The sequence below is a fragment of the Mus pahari genome, chromosome 3 (assembly GCF_900095145.1).
Source record: "Mus pahari chromosome 3, PAHARI_EIJ_v1.1, whole genome shotgun sequence".
NCBI classification, from domain to species: domain Eukaryota; kingdom Metazoa; phylum Chordata; class Mammalia; order Rodentia; family Muridae; genus Mus; species Mus pahari.
Window position 1 is genome coordinate 57,443,924 of NC_034592.1, and position 19,829 is coordinate 57,463,752.

A 19,829-nucleotide genomic window follows, 5' to 3' on the forward strand; every position below is an offset into this window, starting at 1 on the left:
GAGCTGTAAATAATGAGAGAGTATTTCCTTTACAATATTTCAAGGGGCTGCATAGATGACTCATTGGCCAAAAGGGCTGGCTACTCTTGTTAAGGACTCAAGTTCTATTTCCAGGGCCAACATAGCAACTCACAGCCACCAGTAACTCCATTTCCAAGGCATCTGATTCCTTTTTTTGGCCTCCTTGGGCATCAGGTACACACATGGTAGAAACACAGACAGTCTCACAGGCCAAAAATGCCTATATGAGCGCAGCCAGCATTCTTGATCACTAAATCATCTATCCAGCCCTTTGAAATATTTTTAGGACATACTTTCTCACCATGGCCATTTAGAATTCCAATGTTCTATGTTTTGTTACATAAAATAAAATTTCAAAAAAAGTAATGAGAATAAAAAATTATCTCAAATGGGTGTCACTTGTAATTCCAGTACTTGGTAGAAACAGGAAGATTTATCTCTGTGGGCACAAGACATGAACATTCATATACACAAAATTATAAATATTTAAAAAGATTTAATCCAGTATATATTTTAGAAGATCTCTAAGACTGAAGTTGTAAAATATTTTGCTTTTTTTTTTTTTTTTTTTTTGCTTTAAGGAACAGAATTTCAAGTTGTAGATTTAAAAGGCTTTTTTTGTTGTTTTGTATTTTATTTGTTTTTCAAGACAGGATTTCTCTGCAGTTTTGGCTGTCCTGGAACTATAATTCTGTAGACCAGACTGGCCTTGAACTCACAGAGATTTGCTTGCCTCTGCCTTCCAAGTGCTGGGTGTGTGCCACCACAGCATAGTTTAAGTTCATATTTATATATATATGAGTGTTTTGCCTATGTGTTTATATGTACATGTATAGCATATATGCCCATGGAGGTCAGAAGACTGACTGTCTTCTTTCAGATCCTCTGAACTTGAGTTACAAATTGGTTGTGAGCTACCATGTGGTTGCTAGGAATTGAATGTAGGTCCACTGGAAGAGCAGCCAGTGTTACTGAGCCTTCTCTCCAGCCCATTAAAGAGCTTTAAAGATTGTTTTTAGTTTAATATGAATTAAAAATACATACAAATTCTCTGCTTTTAAATTCAACCCTTTTCCCTCATAAGAGTTCTTAAAATAATACATATATTTGCTCAGAGCAAAGGTTTTTTATTTTTTAGGTGTTTATTACAGTAAATATCTTTGAAGACTAAAAGTTACATTCTTTCAGCTTGTTGAAACTCAAATTTGAGAGTGGTTTGCCTTTCAACAGAATTACATTTGAAACCTAGCAGTTCTAGAGATCTTTGAAGTCAATTTCTAGATGCAAGATGGGTAGGTAAAGTGATTCATCAGGCTTCTATATTCCTTGCTTAGGAGATATAACATAAGGAAAGTTAAAGGTTAAAATAACGATGGTGAGATTGCCCTGGAGTAATTTTTAGGTTTTGGTTTGGTTTAAAATGCCAGAATTATAATTATACTGTGGTATTTTACCTATCACTACTTTTTAAAAAATTACTACATATAAATTTATTGCAATTATCTATTTCCTCGTGCAGCTGTTGGAAATTGGATGTCTCCACATTCACAGTTTCAGGCAAAAAATATTTATCAAATAGTATTTATTAAATTTATTTTATTTGCAATTGAGGATGACTTGCAAGTTCTGATATACACATTAGGAAAAACAGGCTGGATGTTGAAAAGCATTATTTTAAGTAATAGGTTATTTTTATGACCATAAATGAATCATATATAAATGTTGGTATCAAAGTATTGGAAATAAAACTCATTTGTGATAGGCTCCATCCTTATCTGTATCCTAAAATGTAACTGAATGATAATACAGTACTATTCATCTGCAGGTGCATTGCTCCTACTTAGTTAAAGGATGGTTGAAAGGACAGGAATTAGTAGCATGTTGTATTAGCCTTTTGTAGTGTATTTTGTCCTAAGCATCTTAATTTCCCTGTTTTGAATGCTAAGTAGCAAGGGTCTTGGTTTAGAACTAATACCCATCATGCATGTAAACGGTATGAAAGAGCTGCTTAGTAAGTTAACACAAAGTGTTCTTGTGTCAGTCCTTGTGGAAATAGATACAATACAAACATTACAGCTGAACTCACGGCAAACTCCATTAAGTAAAAACCTGGCCTTATTGTTCAGGAAAAAGTTTGAATAGAATGCAAGCTCATTTTGTTGAATGTAATGTCAGGCTTTTAGGGGCTGTATTGAAGGATACGGTTTTGTTAAGTTGAGACCAATTCATTAAGTTTTATTGCCTGGTGAGAAGAAGTAATACTTTTTTGTAAGACCTCATCAAATATTCATGGTTAAAGAGAAGTAGTAAATGTATTCAATCAAGTGGTCTTTGGGAGTTTGAAAAGGATTATGAAGTCTGCTCAGCTGATAGTTTTCATTCATTGAGCTTGTTTAACAAGGGTGATTTTAATCTGTGAGTTTAATTTTGTTGTCCAGTCTTTTCTCTTTTATACGATCACAAATCCAAGTCTATGAAAGTTGTCACATTGTGTAGATGAATGGATAATATAACCATTCATATGATTTTTCTATTTCCTAAGTGAAGATAAAAAATTCCCATCATAGTTTAGCACATGAAGGTGTTAACTGTCTGCTTTGCTATTCATTTGGTCAGACTATCTAGCATTACCACTTACTGCTGCTGCTTATCTTCTCATGTCTTGAATATTAAGGTTTCTTTGACGCGTGCAAAATAACAAGCATCCTTTTGTTTTGGCTTGTTAAGATTGTCAGAAGGGCGGTAGGTAATAATCATTTTCTAGATGATGTTAGAAATCTCAGTGGAACAACTATTACTCTTGCACTTGATGCTAGACTAGCATCAACTTGTTCATCTCAAATTTCTGTGAGAATAATTTGTTTATATAAAACATTCTTTCCCATATCACTGCATTGTTTACTTACATAGTTTATTTGTTAAGTTTTGTGTGATACCTGTTGGTTTTGCCCATTAAAAAATCTTGTTTTGTTTTCAAACATTGCTCCCTGGCTGGCCTAGAACTTGCTATGTAGACCAGGCTGACCTCAACTCACAAGATCCACCTGGCTCTGCTTCCTGAGTGCTGGGATTAATCACTACATCTAAACCAGTTTTGTTCACTTTAAAAAAATAAAATATTTTCGGCTAAAAACTAAATTTGTTAATTTTTATCCTTTGTTCTCTATTCCTCAGGCAGATGACGTTGAAGGCAAAATCAGACAAATCATTCCACCTGGGTTTTGCACAAACACAAATGATTTTCTTTCCTTGTTGGAAAAGGAAACTAATTTCAAGCCTTTTGGAACCCTCCTTCATACATACTCAGTTCCTAGTCAAACAGGAGGTGAAACCTTTACTTTCCAGATATACAAGGTAAAAAGAAATATTTCCCTTTGCATGGAACCTGTATAGGATTTTATATTCTTCAAATGTAGTGTGAGATAAAAAGGTTTTATTGACACTAAAACCAGATCTGTTTTGACTGTCTGTTTGTATACATATTTAATCTGAGACTTCTAACCATTTTCCCACAGGATAGTTTTGTGTTCTGCACACTTTCAGTTACCTCTGTGATGAGTTTCACCTGACTTTTCCTGGCTTTTTCCCTAGGCTGACATGACATGTAGAGGCTTTCGAGAATATCATGAAAGGCTTCAGACCTTTTTGATGTGGTTTATTGAAACTGCTAGCTTTATTGACGTGGATGATGAAAGATGGCACTACTTTCTAGTGTAAGTACAGTTCTAAAGCAACAGTGGACCTTATTACCTCCACAAAGCCAGCATTTTAATTGTGGCAGCCCAATTATTGGGGCAGTATAATGATATTTTTCCCAGGAAAGAAAAACTATTGTTTATGGGGCTTGAGTTTGCCTTCATTATGCTTTGGGGGACTTGAGAATAGAACTGAATTAAATGCTGTTGTCCGTTAAGGCCCTGAATGTAGGCTTAAACAGTAAAATGAGCTTTGCCTGTGTTTTCTTTTACTTGCCACCTATTCATCTTTATAATAGGCAAGTGCACTGAAGTGATGTAAAGAGGTCTGATTTATCCAAGTTGCTGCACACCAATTAAGTGAATTGTACATTCAGAACATAGCAGGTGTACCCATTGGGCCCTCACAGAGTAGCTTGCTGACACTGAAAATTCAGTCAGAGAATGGAAAAGAAAATGGACACTGCATGGGAGCGCGACTGTAATTGACCTGCTTGGCTTTCTGTTTTATCTGCAGATTTGAGAAGTATAATAAGGATGGAGCTACGCTCTTTGCGACCGTAGGCTACATGACAGTCTATAATTACTATGTGTACCCAGACAAAACCCGGCCACGTGTAAGGTAATTGGCAGTATAACACGTGCCTTGTCTTTTATTTCAGGAGGAACTGCTGAAGTTTCCAATACTTGTTATAGTAATGTTGATTTGTTTTTTGTTTTTAAATCACCATTCATTGGCTATGTACTGATTTATTTTATTGTTCTCTTTGAAACTGTGAGGCAGAGTAGACTAATTTTGTGTATGTTGGTAATTTTTTGGTTTCTTCAAGTTTGATTTTTAAAAAGCACCAATATTCATATGACAATAATTTGACAATTTCCAACTGGACATGATAAGATGCTTTAACTTAGATTTATTTATTTGTTTGTTTGTTTATTTATTTATTTATTTTTGCTATAGTCAGATGCTGATACTGACTCCGTTTCAAGGTCAGGGCCACGGTGCTCAACTTCTTGAAACAGTTCATAGATACTACATTTCATTTCCTACAGTTCTTGATATTACAGGTATGTAAATTTTTATGTTACTAGAAGAACCTTTCTCAAATATCTTAGGTTTATTTCTGTCTTAAGTATCAGCATTCATTTGGGGCCTTTAGAGGACTGTTTGAAGATTTCTTTTAGGGTACATTTTAGATCTAAGCTTTTATGGAGATCGGGCTGCATCCCTAACTAAAGTGGACAACTTAAAAATAATGAAGTAAATATATTTGGGGACATCCTGATCAGATATAGATGCGTTATAAGTATGCTATAACTTATTTGTTTAACTTATTTGGCAAACATTGCATTATTGAGAAGATACCCATGTGTTCATTTTAAACCATAGTTGGGGGAGTAGAGTAGTTCCTTAATAGAAGATACTTTTTAAAAGATTTATTATTATTTTAATTATGTAATAATGCTTGTGTCTCTGTGTGGGTATGCATATGAGTTTAGGCACCCATAGAAACCAGAAGAGGGACTCTGGTTGCCTGAACTGGAGTTAGTGAGAGGTTGTGAGATGCCTGACTTGGACCCTGGGAACTGAACTCAGATCCTGTCAAGAACAATATGCATACTTGACTGCTGACTTAACTTCCGGCCCAGAAGACATAGTCTCTAAAGTGTGTTTTATATTTTGATGAGTATACCATCCCAGTAGTAGATAAGATGAAATGTCGTATGTGGAAACATCCTCCCAGTATGAGTTAGCTGTAGAAGTAGTAGTATGCTTAGAAGAAAGGAAACTAGTTTTTAGAAATAGAAGGATATGTGGAGTGTGGTTGTTCATGCCTATAATCTCAGCACTGGGGTAGCTGAGGCAGGGGGATTTCTATGATCTTCAGGCCAGCATGGTATTACATGGTCAGTTCTGGAGAAGTCTGGACTATAGAGTGGATCTCTGAATTTCAGGCCAGCCTGGACTGCAGAGTGAGTTGCAGGACAGCTTGGGCTCCATAGAGGAAACCCTGTCTCGAAAAACTAAATAAACAACAAAAAGGAAAAAAAAAAACCTTATTAGGTGATATTCTAGGTGTTTTCTTAGTATGTGACTAAACTGCTAAACAAAACAAAACAAAAACAGTGCTTGAAGAACATTAATGTCATTTTCTTACCCCAAGGAATGTTCAAATTAATAAAGTTGCTAATTAAACTGAAAGTCACTACCAGGTGTAGTGGCATCTATACCTATAATTATTCCCAGCACTCAAGAGGCTGAGGCAAGAGGATTGAGAGTTTCAGGTCAACCTGGACTACATAGGGAGATTGTCTCAAAACAAAAATTACAAAGAAAAAAAAAATTGGGCTGTCGAGATGGCTCAGTGAGTAAGAGCACTAACTGTTCTTCCGAAGGTCCTAAGTTCAAATCCCAGCAACCACATGGCGGCTCACACCCACTTCTGGTTCTTCTGAAGACAGCTACAGTGTACTTATATATAAATAAATCTTTGGGCCAGAGCCTGCGAAGTTGGCTGGAGCGAGCAGAGGTCCTAAAAGTTCAATTCCCACCAACCCATGAAGGCTCACAACCATCTGTGCTACAGTGTGCTCATATACATAAAATAAATAGATCTTAAAAAAAAATCTTGAAAGTCACTTTTCCCTCATGATTAGTGTATAGGGTAGAACATCCTCAATCTGAAAATCTAAATGCAAAATTCAGGACTACTTTAGGGTGTGTTTTTGTTTGCGTCCCTTGAGCTCGAGTTAGAGGTAGTTATGAGCACTTGACATGAGTGGGGGCCGAACTCATTGTTAACAAGAATGGCAGTTACTCTTAACCAACTAGCTGTTTCTCTGGTGCCCTCCTCCCCCAAGATGTTTGTTTGGTTTTTAAATTCAAAATTCAAGAGTGCCAACATGATACTAAAATTTCAGATTTCTAAAGCATTTTAGATTTAAAAAAAGGATTCCAAGAGATAAGTATACAAAAATACTCCAAAACAACATTAATGAAATAAGCCTCGAAAATTTGAAACATTTTTGGTCCTACCCATTTCAGCTAAAGCTGCTAACTCTGTACAAGATACATCCAGGTTAGATATTAAGATTTATTTTACAAAGGCTTGAATGTGGAGCTGGGGTGGTATAGAGTTCAATGGTATAATACACTTGCCTAAAATACATGAGGCCTGGGTGATTTGATTCCCGATGTCTCAAAATAAGTAAATAAAAGAATTTGAATATCTATTTTGGATTATTTGAGCTGATTGCTTTATTACCCAGATTGTCCTCTAGCTTATCATGTAAGCTAGGTGAGCCTTGAATTTGAGAACCTCCTACCTCAACCTCAAATGCTGAGATTATAAACACCTGTACCATCACAACTGGCTTAGACATAGTTTGTTTCTAAAATTAATATTTAATATGTACTAAACTGTTGATTTGTTTAAAAAATGATTTTTTATAATTGTGTCAAATTGTTTAAAGAAATGACCACGAAACATTACTGACAATGGGGTGACAAGCTTATAAAATACACTGATGAGCAGATTTTCTTTTTCGTGTAAATGCTTTAATAAGCTAGAGGGAAAGCATGTAGGGTTTTGGGTTTTGCTTATGCTGTGCTGAGAATCATACCTGGGGCCTTGGGCATGCTAAGCAAACATTCTACCACTGAGCTGTTTTAGGAAAGGAAATCCCACTTTTACAGTGTTGAGTTACCGTTTTCTCTGACTCACTGCTGTTAAAAGAAAGGGGTTGAAACTTCAGAGATAAGGAGTTTCTCACTTACTTTCTGTCAGCGGTTAGTTGTAAGTAGACAGACACTTTTCGTGACCTTATGCTTATCAAGACAACACCGTCAGCTACATCACTGCTTTGAGCTGAGCCAAAGTTGCCAGCTTCTGTTCACTGACAGCTTGGGCTTGGTGCTACACGAGGGGACATTTTTGGTGATTTTAATCTGGAGTTCACGTAAGCAGTCTTTGTCTGCTCTAGTGGGTAATGTGCCAGCAGGGTTGTTTCTCTGAAGCCTCTCACCTACTTCTTTCTGTCTATTCTAGCCAATAAAGTCCTTGATACTTAGCACCAATTAGCAGATAAAGAATTTTCTTTCTTAAATCTCAGTGAAGAGTCATTAATAATAGTACCCTTTATTCATTGCTATGATTCATTAGAAACTGAAGTCTTGAAAGAGAAAAGGCTAAACATGCTAAAAGGACGTCTGAATTTGACAACTGAGGATCGACCTTTATTTTCAGCATTCACGTTTCTTGGCATAGCAAAATGCTAAAAATGCTTCATTAGCTGCTCTCATTAATATATTTCTCTTAGCTTTCATACCCAGTCTTTAAAAGCATTTAAAAAAAGAAAAATCTTACTGGATTTTGTACTTTTAGTCTTTTGGTTGTCTATTTCTCCATTATTTTATATGTATTTTCCTAATGGCTCTTCTGCAGGCTTTGGATCTCCCTTTGAAATCCTGGCTGTTAAAATTGAGGTGGCTTTTGCTTCCTTACATATAGGCAGAAATAATTATAGTTAATACTTCATCATTGGTAGCTTAGGTTCTATTCTCAGTGGGTACATGTTTGGTATTAAACATTGATCCACTTCCTTTTTTTTTTTTTTTTTTAAAGCTTAAGATTTATTGGCAGACAGTACCTTATTATATGTACTTTTCCTCTTGAGCCTGTCAGATTCTAGACATATATAACATTTGAATACTTCTCAGAACATAGAATCAACAATTTGTTTCATTGTACAGTAGAGATTGATTCTGGCTAGAGTATGTATGTATGTATGTGTATGTATGCATTATTAATTAATCTACCAATAGTACATTAACAGCTAATATGTTTGTCCTTTAAAGCCTCTTGTTCTGAAATAATGTTATACAGATTTTTTAAATATTAATGTTGGTTTTTATATACTAAGTTGGTTTGAATTATCTCATCTTTTTCTTTAAAATATTTTTAATAATGTATCTAATTATACAGAGATTAACATGATAGAACACTTAACGTTATTAGCTGACCCTACATATATCTATAGATTTATATTCAAGCAAATTTTATCTTCAAATATGCTGTGTGTGTATCTGTGGTCTATGTATGTATGCTATATACACATGTATGTACAGAGGGTATATGTGCTTTTGCATATGCATTCAGAGGACAGAGGAAGATGTTGAATGCCCTGTTTCATCATTGCCTATCTTATTCTCTTGAGACAATCTCTTACCAAACCTCTGAAGCTAAACTGACATTAGCAAGCCCCACTGATCATTTTGCCTTTGCCTTCCAAATCATTGGAGTTCTAGGAGCCATTTGGCCATCACCCAGGATGTGATCTGAACTCAGATTTTTATTTAGCAAGTTCTTTCCCACCAAGACACCCCTGGTGAGATGGCTCAGTGGGTAAGAGCACTGACTGCTCTTCCAAAGGTCCCGAGTTCAAATCCCAGCAACCACATGGTGGCTCACAGCCACCCATAATGAGATCTGACGCTCTTTTCTGGTGCATCTGAAGTCAGCTATGGTGTACTTATGTATAATAATAAATAAATTAAAAAAAAAAAAAAAAAAGACAAGCCTCTAATCTCCAAACCCCTGTTTTTGAGAAGACTTCAAACTTGTAGCCCAGGACAGCCTTAGATTCCTGATGCTCTTGCCTCTGCCTCACAGATGGTGAGAGTTTAAGCATGTACTACCAGATGCTGGCAAGCAAGCACTCTACCAATTGAGCTAAAACCCCAGCCTCTTGTACTGCCTTTATTTTCATCTGATATTTGTAGCTACAGAGCTTAGAGGTTGTGACCCTTATTACTTACTAAGCTTCAAACAAAGCATGTTTATACTCATTTGTTAAAACAAATTGGAAAATTTTGGCTTTTTTTATGTGTGTGAATGAAAATTTTTAGATCCTATAGGGTGAGTTTTAAATTTTTCTTAATTGATTTTGCTCTGATATTTTCTCTTAAACTTTCCTAAAGAATATACATTATTTAAGTTTTTATTCACACTAGAATATATATATTTTAAACTGATAGTTGGAATGCAGTTTTAGTTTTAGGATATTTTAAACCAGTTTAGGATTGACTTGGAAAACTGACACTGGATACTGGATAAACTTGTTTAATAGGGTGTCTTTTAATTTTTTTGGAATCAGGATCTACCTCTGCCCTAGATGGCCTGGAAATTACTGTGTAGCCCAGGTAGGACTCAAATTTATCATCTTCCCACCTATGCCTTTTGTGCTGAGATTATGGGCTTTCTTTACCATACCCAGTTTTATTTTGTTCTTTTTCTGTTTTTAAAGTGTTTAGCAGTGCTGGAAAGATCACTCGGTGGTTAAGAGCAATAAATGCTTTTCTAGAGAATCCAGGTTCAGTTTCTAGCACTCATATGGCAGCCTCACAGCTGTGTGTAACTCCAGTTTCAGAAGATCTTAATGCCTGTTCTGGCCTCTTAGGGTACCAGGCATGAACATGATACACAGACACACATAGGCTAAAATACCAGTACACATAAATTTAAAAAAAAAAAATTAAGAGCTGGGGCCGCCAACATGGTGGCATACTTTTAATCCTAACACTCAGGAGGCAGAGGCAGGCTGATCTCTGAGTTAGAGGCCTACCTGGTCTTCAAAGTGAGTTTTAGGACAGTCAGGGCCACACAGATACACTCTGTCTTGAAAATCTTCTTTTTTGAAAGGAAGGAAGAAAAGCAATCAAGCATTCAATCTTGGGCTATAGCCAATACTGGGTCTCAACCCTCACCGTGTACAACAGTATGCATAACATGCTTGCAATTTAATTTCTAACTAAAATAATTTTTTTGAGATATAGTTTCCATAAGTTCACTAATATAAGTATACATCTCAAACATGTCTAGCATGCCTAAAGCCATCATTATAATCCTGTGTTGGAATATTGCCAGCATCTCTAGATTTTGTATGTCTCTTGTGGTCAGTCTCCCCACACCATTGAAGTCTTAGATATGTTTAGAGGTTTTTGTTTTCTTTGTTTTTTGTTTATATAGTATAACGATATTCTCATCTGAAGGCAAAGGCTAGATTTTTTTTCTTTTTGTTTTTTTCTGATTTTTTTGTGTTTTCCTTTTCTTTTTTGAGATAGACTCTCACTGAAGCCCTAGCTGGCCTAGAAATTGTGTTGACCAAGATATTCAGTTGTTTTGGGACTGTTCATTGACCAAGTGTTTTTCCCTTTTGAATTGCTGTGGTGGCCTTTGTTGATAACTGGTTGACCATAAATATGATAGCTTATTAAATACTGTAAAGATATCTATGACTCCTTACTGCTAGAACCATATCATCTTGATTGTTATATCTGAGTTGAGTATTCAGTCACCACAGACAGGAGCATACCCCAGCAGTCACACTCTATTGTGCAGCAGACCTGTCAGAAACTTTGCTACTCACCTAGACGGATGTGCATTATATACCAAAAGTTCATCATCCTACAACAAAAATTGAAACTTAATCTTTATTATATGTGAAATAGTCTACAGACTTCTATCTCTGCCCCCTCCTTCTAGCTTCTCCTAAGTGATCTTCCTGACAGCAGGAAGGAGTGCTGCAGTGGACCCACTTCTGCGTTCTGGAAGGTCTTATCCAGATGAGTAGCTTTTCCGGTTGTGCCAAGTAGTTGCCAGTGCTGATGAACCTTTCACACCTTTACAACTTTGCTGGCAGATGTCCATATTCTTACTCTTGTCTGAAGCTAGAGTTCTTCAGGAGAGGAGAAGGTCTCCTTGTAGCCCCAATTAAACCATCTTTATTCTTCCCCTTAGCCTGTTTATGAGCCTGCATTGGTTTCCTTAGAGTGTGGGTACCACCTGTCATTGTGGTCTCTTTCTTTTTCTTTAGGTGTAGAGTTTCTAGTGACACCAGCACCATGATCTTTACATTGAGTTTAGAAGTAAGAAGTAAAAGTCCTCCATCTTTGTTGTTTCTCAAAATTGTTTTCTTTATATAATGTTTCCATAAAAGCCACAGAGTCTATTAATCAAATTCTGGAAATCATAAATAAGGCTCTTCAGTTTTAATAAGACTTTCATTGAATAACCAATTTAAAGAGAGTGGCCATTTTTAATACTGAGTCCTCAAATGTCCACATGAAATGTCTGTCTGTATTTAGAGTTTTTTTTATTTCTTTTAGGCAGGTTGTGGGTATAGTAAATAATAGAGCATGCATCATTCACAAAGTCTTGGGTTCAATAGCCAGTGCCCCACACCAGGTATTTCTCAGCAGTTTTGTAGTTTTCAGTTTGCTTTTTCTTATATTGTAAATACTTTATTCTCTTATGGTATTGTCTTAATTTTATTTTGTTTGGTTAGTGTATGTAAATGAGTTTGGTTGTTCATTTTTGTGTTTTGAGGCAGGTTCTCACATAATCCAGGCCAAACTTGGTAACTAGTCAAGGATTACATTAAATTCATGATCACCTTGCCTCCACCCCCAAGTGTTGGGAGTATAGGTTTGCACTGTCACTCAAGTTGTAGTTGGATCTGTAAAGTGATCCTATAGCATCGTTTCTTCATAATTTATTCATTCATTACTAGTAGTGGTTCTATATTAGTATGTTTTATATACAAGGTCATGTCAACCACATATAAAGATAAAAGTTCTTTGTCTTTAACTGCATTGTTTATTTATTTAGTCTGTCTTATTATATAGTTAAGTCTCTTCCAATAAAAATCTGACTATAAGTAGAGGCAGGTAGTACCTATTCCTTGCTCCCAGTCTAACCAGGAAAGTACTTTGTCTTTCACCATTATGAGTAATATAGATGGCCATGATCAAATTTGGAATTTGTCTTTTGCTGTCATGGTCCACATTCTATTGCTTTAACATAACTCTAGGCATTGGCATTTAAAAAGAGATTACTTACCTCCCAGTTCTGGGGCTTCAAGAACATGACTGTTCGTTGAGTCTGATTATACTTTATTCACAGTTGATCTAAATATTATAGTAGCAGAAACATACAAATGATACAATTTTTATATTCAGAAAAAATAACCTTCAAAAAGATAAAATGAAGACCAAGGAAGTCTGTTGCCAGCAGACATGGTTTATAAGAAGTACTAAGAAAGTTCTATAGACCAAAAGAACATAGCAGTAGGGCTGGTGAAATGGCTCANCNGGTAAGAGCGCCCGACTGCTCTTCCGAAGGTCCTGAGTTCAAATCCCAGCAACCACATGGTGGCTCACAACCATCCATAACGAGATCTGACTCCCTCTTCTGGAGTGTCTGAACACAGCTACATATGTACTTACATATAATAAACAAATGAATAAATCTTTAAAAAAAAAAAAAAAAAAAAAAGAACATAGCAGTAAAGGTTTATGTGAAGAGATTAAGAGAGCTAACCAGGCTTTGGTGCATGCCTGTAATACCAGCACTCAGGAGGTTGAGACAGCCAGATGCCCACCCAGGGCCGTGTGGAAAGTGTCTGGCAGTCCTCCCGCATCTGCCCGCCCAGAGATCTGGAACTCTGGTGCCGCAGTGTCTCAGGCTGGCAGAGACAAGAACACCAGGTTCGGGTGAAGCAGCTTCCGCATTTTTTAATCAGGCCAGCTCAATATATACACAAGAGCTGCTGACGTCTGATCCTTTCAACCAATCACATTCACCCACGCAGTGCCCCACACGCCGCACACAAGCCCAGAAAGCTCTGGGATAGGGCCACAGCCAATGGCCAGGAAGGGTGAGATAAGGCTGCACACACAAGTAGGCGTACCACTGTTGTACGCCTGCACTGGGCCGGCGATGAGCTGAGGTGTCATGAGGCTGGGCAGAGAGCCAGGGCTCCATCTTGGTGTCTCCGACCGCACCCGCTCCCTACACTCTAGCAGGACATGGGCTCCCTCTCCCACTCCCCTCTTCCCCTACACCCACAGCCCCACACTCGTCATGAACTGTTTGGGAATGCTTAGGAGATATAGCCTCATCAGAGAAGGATTGTCACGGGGTGGGAGGGGGCAAAAGAGTTGTACAGTATTAGGCTTCTGGATTCACAAAACTTATGGAATGAATTTCTCACTCACATGTATATAATATACATGTATATGTATTTGTACATATAGATAGATAGATAGATAGATAGATAGATAGATAGATAGATAGACACACACATAAAGTGGTGGTTTGAATATGCTTGGCCCATGGCCTTGTTGGAATATGTGTGACCTTATGTGTGTCCTTGTTGTAGGAAATGTGTCACTATGGAAATGGGCTTTGAGAGTCTCCTCCTGGCTGCCTCTATCTCTAGATCAAGATATAGAACTCTCGCTGGGCATGGTGGCACACGCCTTTAATCCCAGCACTCGGGAGGCAGAGGCAGGACAGCCAGGGCTATACGGAGAAAAAGCCTGTCTCGAAAAAACGGGGGGGAGGGGGGAGGAGGGCGGGAGAGAGAGAGAGAAGATCATAACTTTGAGGACGTTTTGGGTCATAGAGACTCTGCCTCAACAAACAAAGCAAACAACAAAAAAGGGGAAAGAAAACTTGACTGTTTAAAAGACAAAATAGTAATAACACAAAGGAGAAGAGAAAAAGCAGTGGTTCATTTCAGAATTTAGTATTAATCTGAAATGCAGTGCAGTTATAAGGTAAATATAATTTCCATAGTCAACTACTGAAAGTAACTTTTTGAGAAGGGGGACTGGGAGGTGTCTCAGATGTAAATTATTAGGGAAAAGTGAGAAAACTCCAGGGGGGGGGGGGGCTCCAGCAATGGAAGACTACAGTTTCTTCATTCTTATCATCAGACTAATACATTGATGGGATTTCAGATACGCTGTTTAAAGCCATAGTCAAATAATATTTACTTATTACCTACATGGGTAAGATGCTAATAACCAAGTACCATAGGCATGAGTAGGGCATTCTGTACCTGTGGATTGAATGTATTTCATTTACCCCACGTTAGACTTTTATAAGCTTTATTCACCTACCATATAAGTAGCTCATTTATAGAAAAGAAGAACGTACTGTTAATTTTCTGTGATGTTTCTGACAGTATGAGTATCAGTACTTAATTTATCTTTATTGCTGAGTAATATTCTATGGTTTGAATGTATTATAATTTATCAGTTGAGGGAGGGGTATTGGGTTGTTTCCAATTTTTGGCTCATAAGAATGATGGAACATTTGTGACCAAGTTTTTTTGGTTTTTTGTTGTTGTTGTTGTTGTTTCGTTGTTGTTTTTGCTTTTGTTTTTCGAGACAGGGTTTCTCTGTGTAGCCCTGGCTGTCCTGGAACTCACTTTGTAGACCAGGCTGGCCTCGAGCTCAGAAATCCGCCTGCCTCTGCCTCCCGAGTGCTGGGATTAAAGGCGTGCGCCACCATGGCCGGCGCCAAGTTTTGTTCTGTTTTTTAATTGCCATTTGTAGACAGAGTCCAATGTAGTCCAAGCTGGCCTGGAACTCACTGTGTAAACAAGGCTAGTCTCACACATAGAGACCTACCTCTTCTCACCCCACAGTGCTGGGATTAGAGATGTGTGCTACCATGCCTGGCAAGTGTACGTGTTCTGTTTTACATCTCTAAGGTTGGAAAATTTGAAAAACATATTTGTGTCAAACCTTTTTTTAAAAAACACTGGATTGTGTTCCGAAGTGACTGCAGTGTTTTACAGTACCATTGGCAGTGCATCAGAGTCTCAGTCTCTGCATTTACCAGATTTGTTACTGACTTTTTAGTTCTGTTCATCCTGGTTGATAGTAAATGGTAGCTCATTATTTTGATTGGCATTCCTCTATGGTTAATGATATGCGTCTTTCTATTCTGTTTATGGGTCTTCTTGAAAAATAACTATTTTGGTCCTTTGCCCATTTTTATAGAAGGGTTATCTTTTACCTAATAGTAAAAAGCTTTAATGGTCTAAACACATGGTCCCTATCCCATATGTTTTAAAGATCTTGTCTCCTAATGGTATTGTGTGGAATACAGTTACCTTTCACTAAAATGGAGCTTACCTATTTTCACTTGTGCTTTTGTTCCTGTATCTAAGAGATCATTGCCTAAGCAAAAGTCATGAAGGCTTATGCACATCTTGCTTCTAAGAGGTTTTATTGGTTTGAGGAAATGAGGTCCAGCTTTACTTTTCTTGCTTGTAGAGATTCCCATTTTACACCTCCTATTTGATGTAGACTTCCTGTTTTTAATTGTCTTGACAGATTTGTCAGAAAATGACCATCATATATAGGTCATATAATAGGTTTATTTTGGATTCTCTACTTTATCAGGCTGTTTATTGATTGCCCTTATGTTGGTGTTATACTGTGAATTGTTGTAGCTTTGAAGTAATATTGACATCAGAAAGACTTTTTTTTTTTTTTTTTCCCTTTTTTTCCAAGACAGGGTTTCTCTGTATAGTCTTGACTGTCCTGGAACCCAATCTGTAGACCAGGCGGGCCTTGAACTCAGAAATCCACCTGCCTCTGCCTCCTGAGTGCTGGGATTAAAGGCATGTGCCAGCACTGCCCAGTGACATCAGACAGTCTTTTGAGGGGCTGGAGAGATGGCTCAGCAGTGAAGAGCATTGAGATTGTCTGTTCTTCCAGAGGACCAGGATTGGTTCCCATCACCCACAAGGTGGCTCACAATTGTGGTCTAATGCCCTCTTCTGGCCTCTTTGGGCACCGATGCACATGGTACACAGACATGCATGGAAGCAAACACACACATACAGGAGACACAGATACAAAACACACTTTTTTAAAAACCATTTGTGAATGTATGCATGGACATGTGTTGAGGTCTCAGGATAACTGTGACCACTTTAAATGGATCTAGGAACTGAGCTCAGGTTGCCAGGCTTGTGTAACAAGTGCCTGTATCGGAAGCCCCACCTCTTCAGCCTGGCATTGATTATTTTAACTTTTCAACTCTTCAGGAAGTGGAGACACAGAAGTGGGATAACTTCTCCATGATCCTACATCTATAAATGAAACAACTCTGTTCAGTATTATTTTTACTCATCTTGCTCCAATATTAACTCGGTTGCTACTTAACCTAGTGTAGTTATAGGGAAACAAAAGATCTGTGATGTTCAAAAATGATTAAGGAAAAAAAATGATTAAGGAAAGATCAAAATTATGTCCTTATCATATTCCCCAGAAGGTGTTATAAAGGGCCATAAAAGTTGTTGGATTAAAGAAGTTACTACATTTGGGGAATATGGGATGAATTGGCGGGGAGAACAAAGAGGGAGGGGGTTGATTAAAACACATGTATGTATATATGTGCATATATGAACTTATCAAGCAATAAATTAAAAAGTCTCTTAAAAATTACAATTAGCCTTGGAGTTCTTAGCTACCAAAAAGTGAATGCATTGGAAATTGTTGTCCGAACCTAAACATTTCATTTATATGGCCACTTTGACTGCAGCTAAAATGAAGATGGATGTGGTAACATTCCAGTAAAAAAGTTGATATACTGCTGGGTGGTCATGGCACATGACTTTAAACCCCAGCATTCAGGAGGCAGAGGCACAGGCAGGTGGATCTCTGTGAGGCCTGCCTGGTCTATAAGGAAGTTTCAGGATAGCCAGGACTGTTAAACAGAGAAACCCTGTCTCAAAAAATGAACAAAACAAAGGTGATATGCAAAATGAGCAGCTTTCATTTCATCAATAGTGTGAATGTGAGTTTTATTTGGTATAATAGTTATCAGGAATGTTATTTTTTAACCATGTTGCTGGGATCACAAATGATAGAGAAATTGTGTGGGTAAAGACAGTACTGTTTTTTCATTTTTTAGCGGAAGATCCGTCCAGAAGCTATTTGAAACTAAGAGACTTTGTTCTTGTGAAGTTTTGTCAATTTTTGCCCAGTTTCTCCCGGGAAAGATTACTGCAAGGATTCAGTGAAGATATGGCAATACAGGCACAGCAAATGTTCAAAATAAATAAGGTATTTTTATTTTTACTTGTAGGAGGAGACTTAAAAAATTTTGAAGTAACTATATTGTAAGGACATTAAGATGTGTGGGAAGCAGCAGTAGTTAGAGTGTAGGCTCTGAAGTCAAGACTGCCTTCAAGCCTAAGTCTAGAACTTGTCTCTGTGGCTTTGTACCTTATTTTCCTTACTGATAGAATAATGAGGGAATACATACTACACTGTACATTCTCACTCTCCTTATTGATAAAATGAGAAGAGAATACATTGTATGTTGTACTAAGTATAAAAAGCAGATCAAAGATGAGTTAAAAAATAAACTGCTGGCAGAATGGCTTAGTGGGTAGTTTGTGCTAAGCCTATTATCTGAGTTCAGTCCCCAGGATCCACATAGTCGAAGAGAAAGCCAGCTTCAGAAAGATTATCACCTCATAAGGAAATGCAGTAAAATCTTTTAAAAATAAAAACAAACCTGGGGTGGAGCATAGATGTGTAAGCGTATTTTGCCTGCATGTATTCTACACCCTGTGAGTGCCTGGTACCTGAGGAGATCAGAAGAAGGCATCTGATCCCCTGGAATTGAACTTACAGACAGGTGTGAGCCACCATGTAGGTGCTGAGAATAGAACCCATAGAATAGTCTTCTAGAAGAGTATCCAGTGCTCTTAACTTCTGAGCTGTCTCTCCAGCACTACAGCACTAATCTGTGAAATTGTTCTGTCTTTAGAGACATTAGTAGAAAGGTGCTAAGAAAAAACGTAACTTTCATTTTGTTTGTTTGTTTGCTTTTTCAAAACAGGATTTCTTTGTGTGGCCTGGCAGTGCTGGAACTCATTCTGTAGACCAGGCTGTCCTTGAACTCAGAGAGATCCACCTGCCTCTGCCTCCCAAGTGCTAGGATTCAAGGTGTATGCCACCACCACCCAGCTTCATTTTCTGCATTAAATTTTTTTTTTTAAATAAATGTTTGGGTTTTTTCTGTTAATGTCCACCTGCCTCTGTTCTCTGCTCTATAAAGATCTAATCATTTCATAGTTTCCCGACTTACTACACATCTTTATAGAGTCCCTGTCCCCTTAAGGTTCTTACTTGTGTATGTATGTCTTCATTGTTTACTGCTTTTTTTTTTTCTTTTTTTTGGGGGGGGGGTTCGAGACAGGGTTTCTCTGTGTAGCCCTGGCTGTCCTGGAACTCACTTTGTAGACCAGGCTGGCCTGGAACTCAGAAATCTGCCTGCCTCTGCCTCCCGAGTGCTGGGATTAAAGGCGTGGGACACCACGCCCGGCACAGTTTAGCTTTTTAATTGAATGTTTGTGCAAGCAATTGTCCTTTCTCTCCTCCTCCCTCTCACCTCCATACTCCTTCCCCTTCCCTCTCTGCCTCCACCCCTCCCCACTTTGGCCTAGGACTACTGGGCTAGTGGTCCACCGCTGAGCAGCTTCTAGTGGCTTAATTGATTTCTCATTTTTGCACCATTTGTATGCAGCTAAAAAATTTATTTACTTAAAACACAAATTTGTGCACTTCACTTTTGCTTCTATTGAAAAACTTGATAGCGACTAGGTTGGAGGCTGGTTCTTTAACCCTGTATGTTAGTCCTCTTCTCCAGTGTCGTCCTTATGTTGCTTTTGTTTTAAAATGCTCCAGCAGTAACAAGCTGCTCTGTTCTATGTGCACATTCAGAAATTTATAGGTAGTACCTTCCTTCCTGTTTGTAGGATAATGTTTCTTCTCAGATTATGCTTAGGCTGGGAATATAGCTCATTGACAGAACACTTGTCTAGGGTATGTTAATCATTGGGTTAGATCTTTCTGGAGCTACACACAAGCATGAATGCATGCAAAAGAGGGAGAGAGACTGAGCGAGAGCAATCAGGTTTTACTTTTCATTCTCACAAGAATCCTCTTCAGTCATTTCTCACAGTCCCAAGCTGTTTACTGTCATGTCCTATAACACTTCGGTCACTTGTTACTATCTTCAATGCTACTAATTTCTTGAGAGCAGAGACTATTATTTTTCCTCTGTTGGTTTTTTTTTTTTTTTTTTTTTTTTTTTTTTTTTTTATTTATTTTCATTGAGTTTGCTGCTTAGAGAGTTCAGATATGTCACATCTAAAGACTGGGAAAATTATCTTTATCATCCATTGCTAGTAACAGAGAGAAACATTAGTATAAGCTTTCTTTTTTTTTTTTTCCCC

General features: G+C 37.7%; 1 protein-coding gene across 1 annotated transcript in view; it reads left to right on the plus strand.

Moving 5' to 3' along the window:
- The window catches only part of Hat1 (histone acetyltransferase 1), a 40,068-nt gene that overhangs the window by 16,005 nt on the left and 4,234 nt on the right, over window positions 1-19,829 (plus strand). The window contains exons 5-9 of the mRNA XM_029535741.1: window positions 3,196-3,375; window positions 3,613-3,734; window positions 4,234-4,338; window positions 4,678-4,784; window positions 17,495-17,691. Coding sequence (XP_029391601.1) covers window positions 3,196-3,375; window positions 3,613-3,734; window positions 4,234-4,338; window positions 4,678-4,784; window positions 17,495-17,691 — 711 coding nt within the window. The remainder of the gene's footprint in view (window positions 1-3,195; window positions 3,376-3,612; window positions 3,735-4,233; window positions 4,339-4,677; window positions 4,785-17,494; window positions 17,692-19,829) is intronic.